Here is a 15969-nt window from a genome sequence, read left to right as displayed (position 1 = left end):
GGAGTACATTAATTCTGCTACCCTGCAGCCCTAGGATAGATGAGGTAATGTTTTTTTTGGAACAGGTCTTACTATAGTTAGCAGAAAAGCAAAGCTTCAAGTAACCAGGATCACAATTTGCTGCAAGCATCTTATGAGTCTTGTAAAAAAAAATAAAAAAAAATTAGCCTACTGAACTAAAAGCAGAAACAAATGATGCAGCTAATTTCAGCCAAGGCATCAGTGAACAAAACTGCATGATAGAAAGAGCAAAAGCAACAGTAAAATCATCAAACTCTAACATCTAGTAATTCTTTATATGGGCTTATTTTGTAGTTCTTGGACAACTTGCAGCTCTGTAATTACAAATTAAAGAAGAAAATGGATCCAGGCGCTCTGAATTTGTACAGTGTATTTTCAGGAAATTTCACACTTTCACAGAAACAAGCATGCCAGAAGATTAATTTGCAAAGGAAAGATAAATATCTACTAGCCACATCCAAAAGTTGCTAAAATAGCCCATTTCTGAAGAGGCTCCCAGTAAACTCTAATACAAACCAAAAACAAGAAGTGCACAAAGTAAAGCACATTCTTTTACCATATACAGCCTGGTTCCCTATGAAGAAACGTTGTCTTTTCTGCCACTTTTTTGTAATCTGATTTTAATTAAAATGAGAAATATTTACCAGGTGGTCCTGGCAAACCTCGTGGTCCTTGAGATCCGGTTCCTCTTTCGCCTTTCTCTCCAGGCATTCCTACAGAATTTTTTTAAAAAGCAATAAAAACCAAGGGAAGGAAACTACATCAATAAATATTTCTTCATGCTCTCTCACTAATATTAATATTTAGTTCCAATTATTTAATAGAATAGAGCTGGTCGAACCTTATTTTGTACAGATGTCCCAGTGTGTACTTAGGGAATTACTTAATTTGGATATAAATATACTAATCTAAAACCAAAGTAGGATGTAGAGGTAATTTACTGTAAGTAAACTTCTTCAAAGCATAGAAAAGTATTTTAGACACTTAAAATGTCACAGAACCTTATTATTTTAAAATGCCAACAGGAAGATGTTTTCAAGCTTGCATGGATCTGATATCAAGCATGCTTTACACTTTCTCAGAAACAAGTATGAAGAAACAACATTCAGAAACAGCAGAATTCAGAAATTCAAAATTCCTTGCTTTAATCAAAGTCTTCTTTTAAAGATAAGAGTAAAATTTATGCTAGAAAGCATAGTGCTGAGTCTATACTACAGTTGAGCAGCTGGTATAAGCAAAGGCAATGCCATAATATGGCACTGAAACTTCATGTCACTGCAGTGATCCAAGGTAGCCACAAATTAGATGTAGCCATATGCTCAAATTCACTTTAAAGTTGTGTCCCTCTCCCAGGGTAGTGCAAAGGGCCAATGACATAGAATTAATTCTTTCAACTCCTTTTTGTTCTTTTTAATGACTCACTTTCTCTCTTAATCAGATGACCATTCTGCAAAGAGTTGTGCTATTCCAAACAGCCTTTCAAGATGTAGCTGTTTAGTGCCAGAAGAGTTCTGAGAACAATATCTTTCCTGGGATATGATATCCTGTTCATGTATGATACAGCAGCCAAAAAAGTTACACCAACTTGTGTTTTATGAAACATGAGCAAGGGAGAGGCAGAGAACAGAACTGGTGTAATTAACCTTGTCCACTAGGATCTCAAGCAATCTGACTGACCTAACTGGCTTAAGTGAGAGCTTCAGAGCCTGACATGGCAAAGGGATCAGACTTCTCTTTTGGCATCCACTGTGAAATATACAGTTGCCTTGGACATTACCTCTTTCACCAGGTGGTCCTTGGACCCCAGGAGGTCCTGGGAATCCTGGTCTTCCTCCAGGTCCAGGCTCTCCTCTTGACCCAGCAGCTCCTGGAGGACCAGGTGGTCCTGGTGGCCCTGGCTGGTTACGGTTTGAATAATAATCGTTCGGGATTTGATTCAACATTTGATTGAATCGGCTCATTTGGCCTTCAAAATGAAAGAGAATACTTCAGTAAATCATGTGAAATGCATAAAAGTCTCTTCTCAGAGTGGGAAGGCATCTCTTCATTAAATCCTCTCCATATGACCATTCCAAAAATTAGTGCTGAACTGGCCTAGATTAATTAGGAAAATTTAAGATGTATGTCTGATAAGAAGGCTCAAAATAAATGGAAGAGGGAGAGAAGGGGGGTAAGTGGAATTCAGGAAGCTGACAACATTAGCAAAAACTAATTCTAAAGCAATTAAAGTCACAAAAACATGCAGTTTACAATCTGCTTCTCCTCAGAGCTGTAGCCAGACACTGTTTCTACTCTGAAGAACAGAAATGACTTATCCCAGTTCAAAAAGGGAAGAGGATCACATTTCTGTGAAGCCTTAAAGCTCAGAAGTTTTCACAGACGTGGGATAAATTACTTGTGTAGATCAAGCAGGACACTGTGATGTGCCTAAATTTAATTTTCAAAGAAAATTCTCTTTGAACAAGACCAACAGCATTGTGTAGCTATGCAGAAAGGAGCCCATTAGGGGAGGGGCCACATCTGTCCCTCCCTGATTTGTGCTATTCATCAGTCCTAGAATAACCCTTAACCACGCTTTCATGGGATGCAGAGCTGCACTCTGTAACTACTCCCTGTGTGGCAGTAGAGGACTGAAATTCCACTTGGTGTCCTTATTGAAAGCAGTATCATTTTTACTTGCATAGCACAGCTGACCTTGAGCACAGTATTTACCCGAAGCACATCAGTCATTTCCCAATAGTAAAGCACCTGTTGTAAGCATGCCTTTCCTCACGGATTCCCTCCTCCCAAAGACCTGATTAATGTGAAAACTTACTTTATAACACAGATCTGTTAATTTGAGAAGAGAGTGACAACAGGAAAGTCACCTGTGTTGTACCTGCAAAGGTATTAGACTTGTATACACTTTTCCAGAGGTCACAGATTAGCTGATGATGAAGCTGGCCATTTCAATCTGGCAAGATGTAATGCTACATTTTTCCACTAAATCACTGGCATTGGACAACCATCATATCACTCAAGTTTGTTTTACTGTGTGGCCAGTATGCTTCATCTTCAGTGTGAATCACTGTTTTCTCTTTTAACAAGGAATCTGGTAGATTAGTATGAGGAACAAAGCAAGCAAGAGTGTTTACCATTTATCAATTGTTCACAAACTTGTCTTGCAACTGCTCGCATCATGTTCTGAGAAGCAATGTCACCCTAAACAATCAAAATCAAAACAAGGGTTTTATTACAAAGTGTCTGTGCTTTTGGAGAGATGGTGCTTAATTAAAACGATCTGGCAGAAAATGAGTTTAAAGCGGACTTACTCTGTCACCTTTTTCTCCCTTCATTCCAGGCGTACCCTAAAGTAAAAACATTACAGTTATTATTTAATACTGCAAAATAGATGGCAGCATACTTGCACAGGAATATAGACAAAGAAGGTCCAAAGTATTACTTAATACAAGGAAAAACAAACACTGAAAGAATACCAAGTCCTGTACCTCAGAGCTTCTACCTAGAACTACACTGAGACTGACACAGACATCTACCAGATGTACTAAGTACTCAAGCCTCTGCTGAACAAAGCTTTCTTATCTGAAAATTAGATAAAACAGACATTTATGTATGATGCATGGATGCAAATTGTGCCATGGATCTTATATTTTCAAGTGGTTTTCAGAAGATTAAATTACCTTTTCACTAAATAACATGGGGTTTTGGCCCAGGAAAGGGATTCATTAGATCAACTCATCTCAAGCCACATTCTGTCAAGTTAAAGGTTAATCACTCCAGGGTGGAAGCAGCCCTGGAGCACAGGAGACTGTAGTCTGAGACATACAGCTCCAGAAAATATTCTGACTGTGAAGAAGACAGACCTGGTCATTCTTGAACTTTATATTTCAGAGGTGCTAAAGGAGGTGCCAAGAAAGACAGGACAAGTAGTCATCTTTTGTGCATGATCAGACAAAGAAAAACTTGGAAGAAAAAATTCAAATGAGGGCCAAAGAAGCCGATACCTTCTGACAGAGGAACACACTGAAAGTTTTAAAGATGAATTTCTAGCCTCACATTTCTGTAAGTGGTCAATATCCTTGCATGATTTATATGTGACTATTTTATGTCTTAAGCCAACTCATAATTAAAGAAGAAAAGACAGGAAGAATAGTACGTGTCCAGGAAGGGGTAGCTGTCTCCTTGAACCCACACTAAAATGAGCTGTGTTAAGAGTGCTATGCACAGACAACACATAGGACAGATAAAGATGACTTGACGTGCTTATTCTACTTATTGTGACAGCTCCCCCACTAACTTGCAAGTGTTTCTAGTCTTATAGAGCTGCTTTATGGTTGTTAGCATTTGCAAAGTACTAACTGTTGCCTAAAGCTATTTCTATTTGCCTTCAAATGTTGTTTTGGTTCCTTTGATTTTCAAGAATACTGTATAAGAAACCTACCAGGAAGACTGATTCTGATTTATATACATGCATGTGTCTATTGCTGGAAAAATATCAGGTATGGCATAAAGATGTTTTTAAGTGCTGAAGTAGAGATACACACACACAATTTAATCTGCAAACACATTTGTGCATGCAACTCCCACACAGTGCTTGAGATTTTAGTGTTATGTTTGCATTCCACTGCTAGTGAAGAAAAGCATCAAGAGAGAAAGCCATATTTTCATAGGAAAATTTAATTACAATGCTTGGCATGATGGATTTGTAATGATTTTCAAAATAAGCAGTGATGTTTTTATTTATGGTTTATTTTGGCCTATTTGGTGTGATTTAGGCCACAATAAAAACTGTAGATTTTAGATTTAAATGTAGTCCATTTAAAATAAGGAGTCAATTGCTTTAGCCACTGGGTCACAATGAGATATTTAAAAATCTGCAAAGTGTTTTAAAACTCCTCTTTCAGTTTTGACATCAGAAATACAAAAGAAACTTATTATTTAAAATAAGAATAATAAAACCAACCCTGCATTTAGCACAAGTCCTGTTTAGGGAGCTGTCATATATATGGCCTTTCCAATGCTCTTCAGTACTCATGGAGGTAAATGCTACATGTGTAAAATATTCCAGAGAAACACAAATAAAACTTCACCCTAAACCATGGTTCCTGAAGTGGCCAGTGTGAGTTCTACAGGTGTCTTCAGTAGAAGCAGAATTAAGCCACAGCTGAGCCTTCCTAAATATCTGTCCTAAATTCATCTGCCCCAACATGTTTACAGCACACCTTTGCTTGTTCGTTAAGCAAAAAGGTACTACTGTGAGTTCAAATAGGTTTTCACCTGTAGTATATTTCCCATGCCCTCTGCATAGGTACACAGACACCTAAGTATTGCTGTTTTTTACATCTTAATATTTCTTTAAGGAGTCTGTTTATCACTATTAGCAAAGCAAAGGCTGTGTGGGCTGCAGCTGTTTTTCATAACATTCCTACAGTACCCACAAATACATTTCAACACAAGACAACAAAACATTCCACTGCAGTCACAGAGGATACAGTTCAAATACAGTGGCATTGTTTCATAAATTTCCATCAAGGTTTTGGACTAAGAAAATCCCACGAGCAATGTCAGGGTGTGAACACATTAGGTTGCCCAAGCTTCTCTGCAGCAGTGATATATGTTCTTACCCTCTAGCATGTCTTGGAAGAAATGAGGTGTTAATGAGTTAAGCAGTTGCTATGTAATTTATTTGTATCATATATCACAACTTGTTCATGCAAAATTAATTGTATAGACTCAAAGAAAGATTTAGAATGGTCAGACTATGAATGTGTCACTTTGCTAAAGATGAGACAATTACTAATGTGAATCCTATACGCTGATAAAATTGAAGCATATTCACTTTTTGACCTTTTTTTTTCATTTCATTTTATTTCATTTCGCTTTTCATTGCTCATTCATTCTTTATTTCATTTCATCCTAATGGACTAGACATTAGGAAAAAATTATTTACTGTGAGGTTGGTGAGACACGGGAACAGGTTGCCCAGAGAGGTTGTAGATGCTCCCTCTGATAGACTGATTTAGAAACGCCTAGGCCATTCCTAACTAATCTTAAAACATAAAAATTAGAAGCTAACTGCCTAACAACAAAGTTCATTTTTCATTTGAGTATATTGGAGACATGATTTCAAAAAGATAATTACAACTGCTATTACTGAGTTGCTATTTGCATCTTCCTCCTGCTTGGCTAAATTCTGCTTAAATTTGTTTATTTTCTTTTAATAGACAAAACTGGGCAGTTTACCAAATGTTTGCCAGCATTTTGAGAAGCAGCAGCTGCTGCTGACGTTCTGCTTTCTTGATATCCTGTGCTGAGTGAGTCACTTGGGGTCAGCGCAAGAAAATGCTAGTTTGTGCTGCATGTGGGATTTTTCTGAGCTGTGGGATGAAGGCTGGGGCTGTAGCAGAATTCTACAGCTGAAGATGGACAAAACAAAGGAAAGTTGCTATTTTCACTTTAAAAGATTATGCATTCAGTTGTTTTCTCCAGACAAATGCTTGCTGCCCACAAGATCTGCCAGTTTTTTGCTTTCAAGTCACCATCTTTTTGATACCTCATCTAGGATCTCTGCATAGCTGGATGCAAAATAAGTGAATATACTCCAGCAGAGAATGGAAAATGCTTAAAGAAAATGCATTGGACTCAGAACAAACGTCTCCTTTATGAGCTCAAGATTACCCTTTAAAACTTTTCAGTCTGTTTAGTTCTGAAACCACCAGTCCTAATAGCACCTTATATATACAACATAAATGTCTTGTACAGTCTTTTTAGGACTTCCTAGATCAACAAAGTCAGACTTTTTTGTCACAAGCACCATGTCACAGAGTCTGTTTTATTAGCAAGACAGCTCCACCATAAGAAGGAAGTCTGCTCACTCATTCATTACCATTCTTTTTTTCTCACATCTATGAAACAACAGTACCATCACTTTACTAGTCTGGTAATCCAGGATTTTCTATTTCGTATTACACTTATACACAGAAAACATACAGCCATTTTTATTTCATCCAATATCCTCCTCTAGCTTACTAGCTCTTTCTTAGCCTTGAAGGTTTCTACCACATAGTACAAGTGTTGACTTAGTAGTACTGAACTCTGTTTCACTGACCAGACAGACAGACAACAGATATTTTAGTCATTTCTAGAAGAAACCATCTGTATAGATTACTGACTCGGTTATGTTCTTATGTTATGTTTCTCAGCCATTTTGTTAATACACTGAAAACCCAAATATGTTTCTCCTGGAAGTACATAAAAAGCAGATTATAATATCAGATTCCCATTTTCATGACAGTAGAGTTAATGCTTCAAGTTTCAGCTTGTTTTAGTGTCCGTATGTGTTGAGTCAGATAAATGGGGAATGGTTTTAAACTGAGACAGGTGAGGTTTAGCTTAGATAGGGTTGAAACTAGCTGATCATTGTGGCTCTTTTCAACCCAGGCCACTGTATGATGATTCTACAATTCTATGTTTACAGCCACATTATTGGTGTGGTCTGCCTCAGCTTAGCACCTTAGTGGCATTTCACACATAAGGAAAGAGCTTCAGTTGACCGCATTCAATCAGAATAAAATTTTCATGCAACAGTGTATCCTTGATCTGAGATGTTATGTGCTGCACTTTGTAGGGGTCTATCACCCCTCTTGTGGAACCTTGGGTAGAAGAAAAAAATTGGTATGATCTCATTGAAAATTATTTGTATGTACCAGCAGCAATGTGAAGCCTCCTTATTTTTCTCCAGGACACGAAGTTAGAAATTCAGGCAGGCATGAACTATGACTCAGGACATTACAAGTTGTATTTGGCCATGAGTATGCACCTTTGGAATTCTAATGCAGGACACAAAGGAAAGCATTGAAATTCTGTCCACCAGGAGTCTGATAAAACATCTGTGCAAGGTGCAAGCCAGAATTCCTGCTGGGATCTGTTCTAGAAACATAAGAATTGCTAAATACAATGCACAGTGTCACATTACAAGAAGCGCAATAATCGGAAAAAAAATAAATTATAACTGAAAGGAACTCAGTTTAGGAAAACCTACGTGTGGCTCTTAGATGGGCATTGACTGCCTCGCTTTGTAAAAGCACTGAAACTGGCCTTGTAGGCAGATTCCCTTCTAGTTACATTATTTCCTTCAAAATGTCTTTGCTGCTGCAATGGTGCAGCAATTCATTATCCAAGGTGAAGGAAAATTCAGATAAACCTGATATTTTGGGGCTCATTTGTTAGTAAACCACAGCACCCTGTATCCCAGCTGTGTTTGCCAACCATATGACCTAGAACAAATATCATATGAAGAAGCTTAAAATCCTTTCTAAAATAGCCAGCATCCTCTACCTGCAAGGAAAATGGGATGCATAGGCTGACAAACGCAGACAATTCAGCAAGACTACGAGAAAATAACCCATCTTCCTGATGCTCATCAAGCTGCCCAACCTACTGTATGTAGTCCTCCAAGTTACCTAGCTGCCATGTACACAAAGACATTGAGGTGGGATGGAAAATTTTTGCTGCATGACAGACATTAAGATAGAAAAAATGAATGACTTCACATTTCAGTTGTTGTCTTCACTCCTGAATCAAACATAATTCCTCAGAGATTATATAAATGAATTCAGTTCAAATTTCTCCTGAAACTATTGATCTTTCACCCTAATTTAAAGTGTACTTACTTTAGAGGTTTGAATAGAATCTACTCTCAAATAGTCTTAAAATAACATTGTAGAAAGCCAAAACATTTGCAAACAAAAAGTGATTATATAACATTACCAAAGATTTTCCACCTTCAGCCATGTACCACGTTTTTACTACACAAACACACACATATGACTTTCCAGCCATTTTACTGATCCCATTCTTCAAGCTTATGCAGTGTAGGAATATATGTCTTGGCACATGATAGTCTACAATCTTTTCAGTGGAAACCAGAGACCACAGTTTCCAGCCCCAGCTATTAAACTCAGCAAAAAGTCATACTATAAAAATAAGATTTTTGAAAGAAGGCTTGTGGTTTTAGGTCAGCTTCACTGTATTAACCACTGTTATAAGTGTAATACAAGCATTTAAATTAAGGGTAAGTCTTCTTATATTCATCAACAGTGTAATTTTAAAATTGATACTCCAAATCTATCATTATCTTACTGGTGTCCCACGGTCTCCTGGTTTCCCTGGCTTTCCACTTGGACCAGCAACTCCTGGAACTCCTGGGGCACCCTACAGCAAAATAAATATGTAAAATGAATTATAGAAACTTACTATGATGTAAGTGATAATAAGAAATGTTCTATGATGTTAAAAAGATCAGAGCAGTACTGAAAAGGGCTCTGATCAGTTTCTTTCTGTTAAGTAAATATCAAGCTTGAAAAATTCCCTCCAGAAAATTAAAATCAAATGAACATTATTTGTGGAAATATGTTCTTCTATGTAACAGGCATTTCTGAATCTAAAGATGCAGAGATATCTAGTGAATTTTCATATCTCTCTTAGTGACAGGTTCACTGCACTTGTGACTTCTAGCTTGCTCTAGCAGGTGTGCAATCCATTTAAAAGTCCATTACAAAAAGTCCATAAAATTAATTACTGTTATATAAATATAAACAACATATCAGTGCTAGGTTATGTGATAAAACCTCATCTGTACATCCACAGAGGAGCAAAAAGCAGGAAAGCAGGAGCAGTCCAAATAATTACCCTGCCCTGGAAACTCCTAGGTCTATCACAGGAACAGATTGGTATCAGTAGATCTAGCAGTGCTTTTAAATTTTGTGGTTAAAGAATGAGGTAAAGTGCTTATTTCCTTTTTAACACTGAAAAAAAAAATAATTTCAAAACCACTGGAAGTCAAATGGGTAAAAGCAATGAAAACCAGACTTAAACTTTCTTGAATGTTTATGAATAGAAGCTCTATACAGCTCTCTGCTCACCTTTTACTAATAATTTATCAGATCCATTTGGGATATTAAACAAAGGATCCATTTCATATTTAAGAGAATTTGGAAATGTTAGCATAGCTCTCTATTGGCTCAGGTCTCTCCATTCATATATATATATATATATATATATATATGTATATATATATATATATATATTCATTCTTTGTATACCAAAGACAAAATTATACTTACTGCTGGTCCTGGTGGGCCTCTGGGACCTGTAGGACCATCTTTTCCTGTGAAACCCTATTCAAAAACAAAAGCATGATTAGAGATTAACCTAAGATTGTAGCATTCCCTGATTAAAATGGTCCTTAGAATTATTTAATCACAATACTCCTGATTACTACTAGCATGCATTTTAAAACTTATCCACAAGGATATTTACAAAAAAAGCAGCAACAGCTAGAGCAGGGAAAGGCTAAATATGGAACAATGAGCTTGAGCCAATTTAGATGTTCAGCTGCTGATGATTAACTGAGAATTGAATTAATATGTATTAAATTAATATTTTAAGAAAAGGAATTGCTGCTGTATACCAGCTGAGGGCTTCTTTTTGCTGTTCTCTCACTTACAGATTAACGGAAAACCTGAGATTTCTACTTAAACAATGAATAACAGAACATATCCCTCCCAGCTATTTTCCCTTCAAAAAAGGATGTTGAGAAATCCCATTCCCAAACTAGCAGCGATGATCCATGGCACGTTAACAACCCAACACTCGCATGGTATATTCTTTGACAAATGTCTATCATGTGGTTCTCCATTTTGATTTCTGGCTATAAGTACCCAGTAAAGCACAATTATAAATGCATATATCAGCTATTAATTTCGACTGTCAAAGTAAGTCAATGCTTCAGTCATCTCAAGAGTAATGTGGCACTGTGAAGACAAAAGAGATTTGCTCAGTTGGCTCCAAAGAAGAGAGGGATTGCAAAAACCTGTAAGCACCCCCTTGATTATGAAGACATTTCAGAATTCCCCCATCCAAAGAAAAGTTCTTAACTCCAAATAATAATGGGCTAAAGAGTAAACTTGACCTTCACACTAAGAACATTACAGACACATTGTTTAAGGGTATAACATTTTGCAGATGTCAAGACAAGTAGACCTTTCATGAGATTGCCTACAGCAGCAACAGTACACAAAAGACAGCAGGGCTGAGTACATCAGCAGACTCCTACTCGGGAGACTCACTGCTCATCAAGTGCAGGCACCTGAGAACCTCTTCAGGTCAGTGAGTCTTGCAATTTGTAAAGAAACTCTCCAGCTACCGTATGGTTATCTGGAAAGGTTTTCACCTGTAAGTATTTCCAGTTCTTTCAATTTACCTCTCCCAGTTGGATATAAATAAAAGGATTCTCTGAAAAAAAGTACTTGAAAACAGAAAGCCACGATAAAGAATGTAAAAAATAAAAAATAAAATTAAACAAATAAAAAAACAAAAAAAAACCCACCCATAATATTACATGGTCTTTCAGAAGGTAACCGAGGAAAACTTACCCTTTCACCAGGAGGTCCCACTGGGCCAGGTGGACCAGGTAAGCCTGGGGTTCCCTATAGAGAAAAAAGAAATGATAAACTGCATCAGAAACAGAATGAATATACCTGCTATGCTAATTACCCCAGTGTCTATGCACACATTTAAATATTAGTCTTTAATTTCACTTTTTGACATTTACTAAAATAAGTCCTTTAGGAGAAACAATGTATTTCATTTTTATGATAAGAGTCTTCACCCTCCCTTGCATTCTTTGTGCATTTTACTGCATTCTCATACACTTCAAACATAATTTTTCAGTACTGTACCAGAAGTCAGGTATATCATAATTATTGCCATTACAAGCATGTCCAACAGATGTCAGCTAATCTTTTAACACCTGGTGCTAGCCTAACTGCAGTCGCTGGTTTTAGTGTTTCTAATGAAACAAAATATTAGACTCTTCCTTTACTGTTCCTTTCTCTGATCTACTATTCTTAATACTGTGTTGCTTTATAGTGGACATTGTAAATTTTCTTCCTTGTAGCTTCTGGGTTAAGAATGAACACAAAAATAGTACATACAGGAATGATCTCACTCAACACCCTGTAGGATCAGGGCAACTATTGTAGGAATCAATACTGAACAACCTTGTATTATATGGTTCATTTCTTCCCCACTTCTGTCTCATCTCACTGTGCATTCAACTGTAGCATGTCCCTTTACAGGCCATTGCTGCCTAAGTTTATATTTCTCAAAGTTATAAGGACTGAAAACACACGTAAAGAAATCGCACAATTGATTGTGGAGATCATTAGCCTAAGAAAATCTGAATTCCAAAACTAGAAGGCAATTAGACAACTCTACTGAAGAAGAGCTCTGCAAAGGTTCTACAACCTGTAATTTAGGAAGACGCTTAATTACAAGTGGTCAGACGTTAAGAGAATTTACTGTGTAGATATAAGAGTACTTTTTCTAATCCAATGATCTTTCCTTGTACATTTACAACTGGCCATATATATATAAGCTTTGACTCAATACAGCTGTTCTTTTAATCTTGCTGTTTTGAATGGTTTAGAATTTTCTACTTTTCAGATTCCTAAGTACAACATGATAGTGTTTCCAAAATGACTGCTTTGAAACAAAAAATTTCTATGATTCTTAGCAATGTCAAAGGCAGCTGTCCAGCAGCCAATCCACATCAGGAATAGTGTATAATAGAAATGTATTTTTAAAATTATTATTTTTTTTTTTTAAATTAAGAAACAACTTACTGATCGTCCTGGTAGTCCAGGCTGGCCAGCATCACCTTTCATTCCTTGACGACCCTACGGTATTCATAAATGATCATTAGAGATTCTAAATTGTAGAACAGAGTATCAAAATAACTAATCCGTGTAAGCAGATACCAAAAATTACTCCAACACATCTCAATGGAGTCCATAAGTCATCTATGTACTACGGGAAAAACAAGATACATATACCTCTTGATTGAAGTAATACTCATGACACTTGCAAACACAGAACAACTGGCTGGTATTTAAAAAACAACAACAACAAAACAAACAAACAAAAAACAAAACAAAACAAAAAAAAAACACCACAGGAGACATGGAAGGAGAACAAATTTTGATAAGGAAGCATCAGAGAAAGGAAAAGGTAATGTTTTCTCCTCCCCTGTCTTTCTCAGCTGATAAATGGAGCCACCCACACCCACAAGAAAAGGTAAAGACTGGATCCTTTTTGAGTATGACATTTTTCTGTGATCTATAGTCTAAAACTTCTAGGACACAAGCCATGGGACCATATAAAGAGGCACTGCATTGTCTTTCACAACTTGCTTGCATTCTACATATACTGCAATGCTGTAGTATAGATGCATAGTTTAAGATTACATGAGATTAATTTGAAAATACAATACTTAATGTAATACAACTTGTAAGCATAGACTGACAATGTAAATTGCAAACTGACAAGAAAAACAAAATTCCATGACTCACAAGGGTCATTATAACTTCTTCTTATCTAATGAGAAGTTCAAAGTATCATGTCAGTTCTGTTGCTGTTTTCGTTTTCCAAAGATGTTCAAACTGAATATTGCAAGTGCTTTTGTATCATGCATATAAAAGGAATATGTTTGGCCTTTCTTGTTGTTTGTTATCTTTATGCTATCTTAACAAAGCTTTTCCTTCCTATATCTAATAACAACAACAAAATAGGCATCTACACTGGTTAACAGATTGTTTTTACTTTGTCCTACAAAAGATGCACCTAATGTCTACATAGATGCACAGACTGAGAAGGTGAACTGGCTTTAAATGCAAAACAAGACAGTGTGTGATGCCAATTCTATTTTTCCATCAGCTTTACATTTTATTAAAAGATTTCATTTAAAAAAAGCTGCTGCCTGTACATATTTGAGATGTACCTAATCAGGAATTACATTCCTGCTTTTTAGACAATAATTTATTAAAATACAGTTAAAGCAGTCTTAATACATGCAGAATGTAGTTGAAGGGTTCCTTTGCTACCTGCTTTAAAAAGCACAATCTAGTGATGCTTCCCTGTGTTAACAGAATTAAGCCAGTAACACTTTGACTGTATATACATTAAATGAAAAGCAGTCCTCTACTGAAATATACATTTTGTCACCAAGAATCCCTGAAGGAACTAAGGGCTATCTTGGATGTCTAAATGTCTAAATCTAGACGCCCATTGCTTCTGAAATTCCAAGTAATGGTTTAAGCATGGAAAACAGAATTTGGACATATGAATCTGTGAGAAAATTCAGAACAGCACTGCACACTTAAGTTTCCTGTGCTACAGTCTGACAGTGTTGATTCGTAGAACTTTAAAGCCTAGAAACCATACAGAAAAGTTGTAGAAGAGAAAATGCTGTAACACAATGTGCACCACAGCAATCCAATCCCATGCCTTCATAAGCACCTTATAAGCACATGCAGCATCCAGAAGGAGGATTCTGCTGTAATAGAAAACACTTCTTTCAGACAAAGACTTGCTTCACAGTACTTCTGTATCACAGGGAAAAATGAACATTAGTGCAAAGCTGCTACCCTCTTCTCAAGACCACTGACCGAATGACACTGTCACCCACACTCCAAATGGCCACTCACCGGTTCACCTGGGATTGAAAGCCCATTGGGACCCTGAGGACCTGGAGGACCTTGGGGACCCGGAGGACCTGTTTCACCACGAGGACCTGGTGGCCCCTGAGAAGGGAAAATTAAAACAAAATTATAAATGGCAGCAGTTTCTTATATCTGTAAATGCCAAATCCTTTGGGTTAGGCACTTAGGGTAAGTCAGCAGCCTGGAGACCCACAGATACTTCAGAACATGATATTCTCTGATTCAGGTTGGCAGTCACAGGCCAACACATGCTTCTTGGCAATGTTAAGTGGAAGTATAACCATCTACTCTGTACAGAAGAAAGGACAACAATGCTACAGAGTGTGGAGTATCATCCAAATACATATGATCCAGTCCTCTGATGTGCAGTCAATGCCTTTGAGGTATATATACTTAGGCTACATATACATAGTCTTAAATAGCTGAACTACATGTAAATAATATTACCAGTCAAATTTTTAATATCCATTCTTAGCTCAGCATGGAACATAGAGTATAAATTTTCATACAGCATACGACGTTATAGATGCATTCCAGAAAGATACTTACAGATGATCCAGTCAAACCCCTTTCACCTCTGGGACCTTTAGCACCTGGCCCACCCTAAATGAAACATTTGGAAAGAAAATGCATTTCTTAGTTCAGAAAAACCAAGGGTACATCGCACTGGTAAGTTATTAATCTTTTTAAATGAAATTCTTACATGAAAGCTCAAAAATATGAAGTGTTCAGACCACAGTGCTGAAGAGTATAAAAGATGCATTACATAGAAATTCAGGAAAGTCATATAAGCTTCAGCCTAGCCAGTTCAACCCATTAAAATTATTGTCAATTTTGTCTTTGCAGATATAAGCTCCTTTAATTTATATTCATTCTTTTTAGATAGAGGAATTATCAGAGTCTCTGGATACCTTTCTAGTACAATGCTAGGCAACTTAAACAGGCTTCATACTACTCACACAGCATTTGGCTTCAAAGCAGGACTACTGGGCTGAACAGAGCTCCCTTATATTCTTGGTATAGGAGTATATCCATTCCACAGATTATTAGCAAGCCACATTTAAAATAAATAAATAAATAAAGTCACTAATTTATTTGCCTGATAATGACTCTTTCCTTGGAATGAAATACTGACCTTGCAACTAAGAAAAGCATTTGCACATTCCACTAAAACTTCCTGTACACAGAGCACAAGACAGCTGAAATTGAGACAGACTCTTTCAGACTATCAAACAATGAGGTACCATTCACAGTGATTTAACAGGAAGTATGGGAAAAGGCTTACAGATATAGGCAAATGCAAGTGGAAGGAGCTACCCAGTTGTTTTATAAACTAAGACAAAATGAGAACAGATTAACATGAAATTATGAACTTGTTGACCGCCAG

The 15969-nt window shown here is 36.9% G+C and overlaps 1 protein-coding gene across 8 annotated transcripts in view; it reads right to left on the bottom strand.

Moving 5' to 3' along the window:
• Positions 1 to 15969, bottom strand: part of COL12A1 (collagen type XII alpha 1 chain) — a 98267-nt gene that overhangs the window by 4132 nt on the left and 78166 nt on the right. For all 8 annotated transcript variants that reach the window (XM_015859052.2, XM_032443437.1, XM_015859050.2 and 5 more), the window contains 10 exons: positions 15132 to 15185; positions 14568 to 14663; positions 12708 to 12761; positions 11457 to 11510; positions 10146 to 10199; positions 9163 to 9234; positions 3333 to 3368; positions 3156 to 3222; positions 1799 to 1987; positions 666 to 734 (listed from right to left, as the gene is read on the bottom strand). In XM_015859052.2, the coding sequence (XP_015714538.1) occupies positions 666 to 734; positions 1799 to 1987; positions 3156 to 3222; positions 3333 to 3368; positions 9163 to 9234; positions 10146 to 10199; positions 11457 to 11510; positions 12708 to 12761; positions 14568 to 14663; positions 15132 to 15185 (745 nt within the window). The remainder of the gene's footprint in view (positions 1 to 665; positions 735 to 1798; positions 1988 to 3155; positions 3223 to 3332; positions 3369 to 9162; positions 9235 to 10145; positions 10200 to 11456; positions 11511 to 12707; positions 12762 to 14567; positions 14664 to 15131; positions 15186 to 15969) is intronic.

The sequence above is a fragment of the Coturnix japonica genome, chromosome 3 (assembly GCF_001577835.2).
Source record: "Coturnix japonica isolate 7356 chromosome 3, Coturnix japonica 2.1, whole genome shotgun sequence".
NCBI classification, from domain to species: Eukaryota; Metazoa; Chordata; class Aves; order Galliformes; family Phasianidae; genus Coturnix; species Coturnix japonica.
This window is presented reverse-complemented; position numbering and strand designations above follow the sequence as displayed.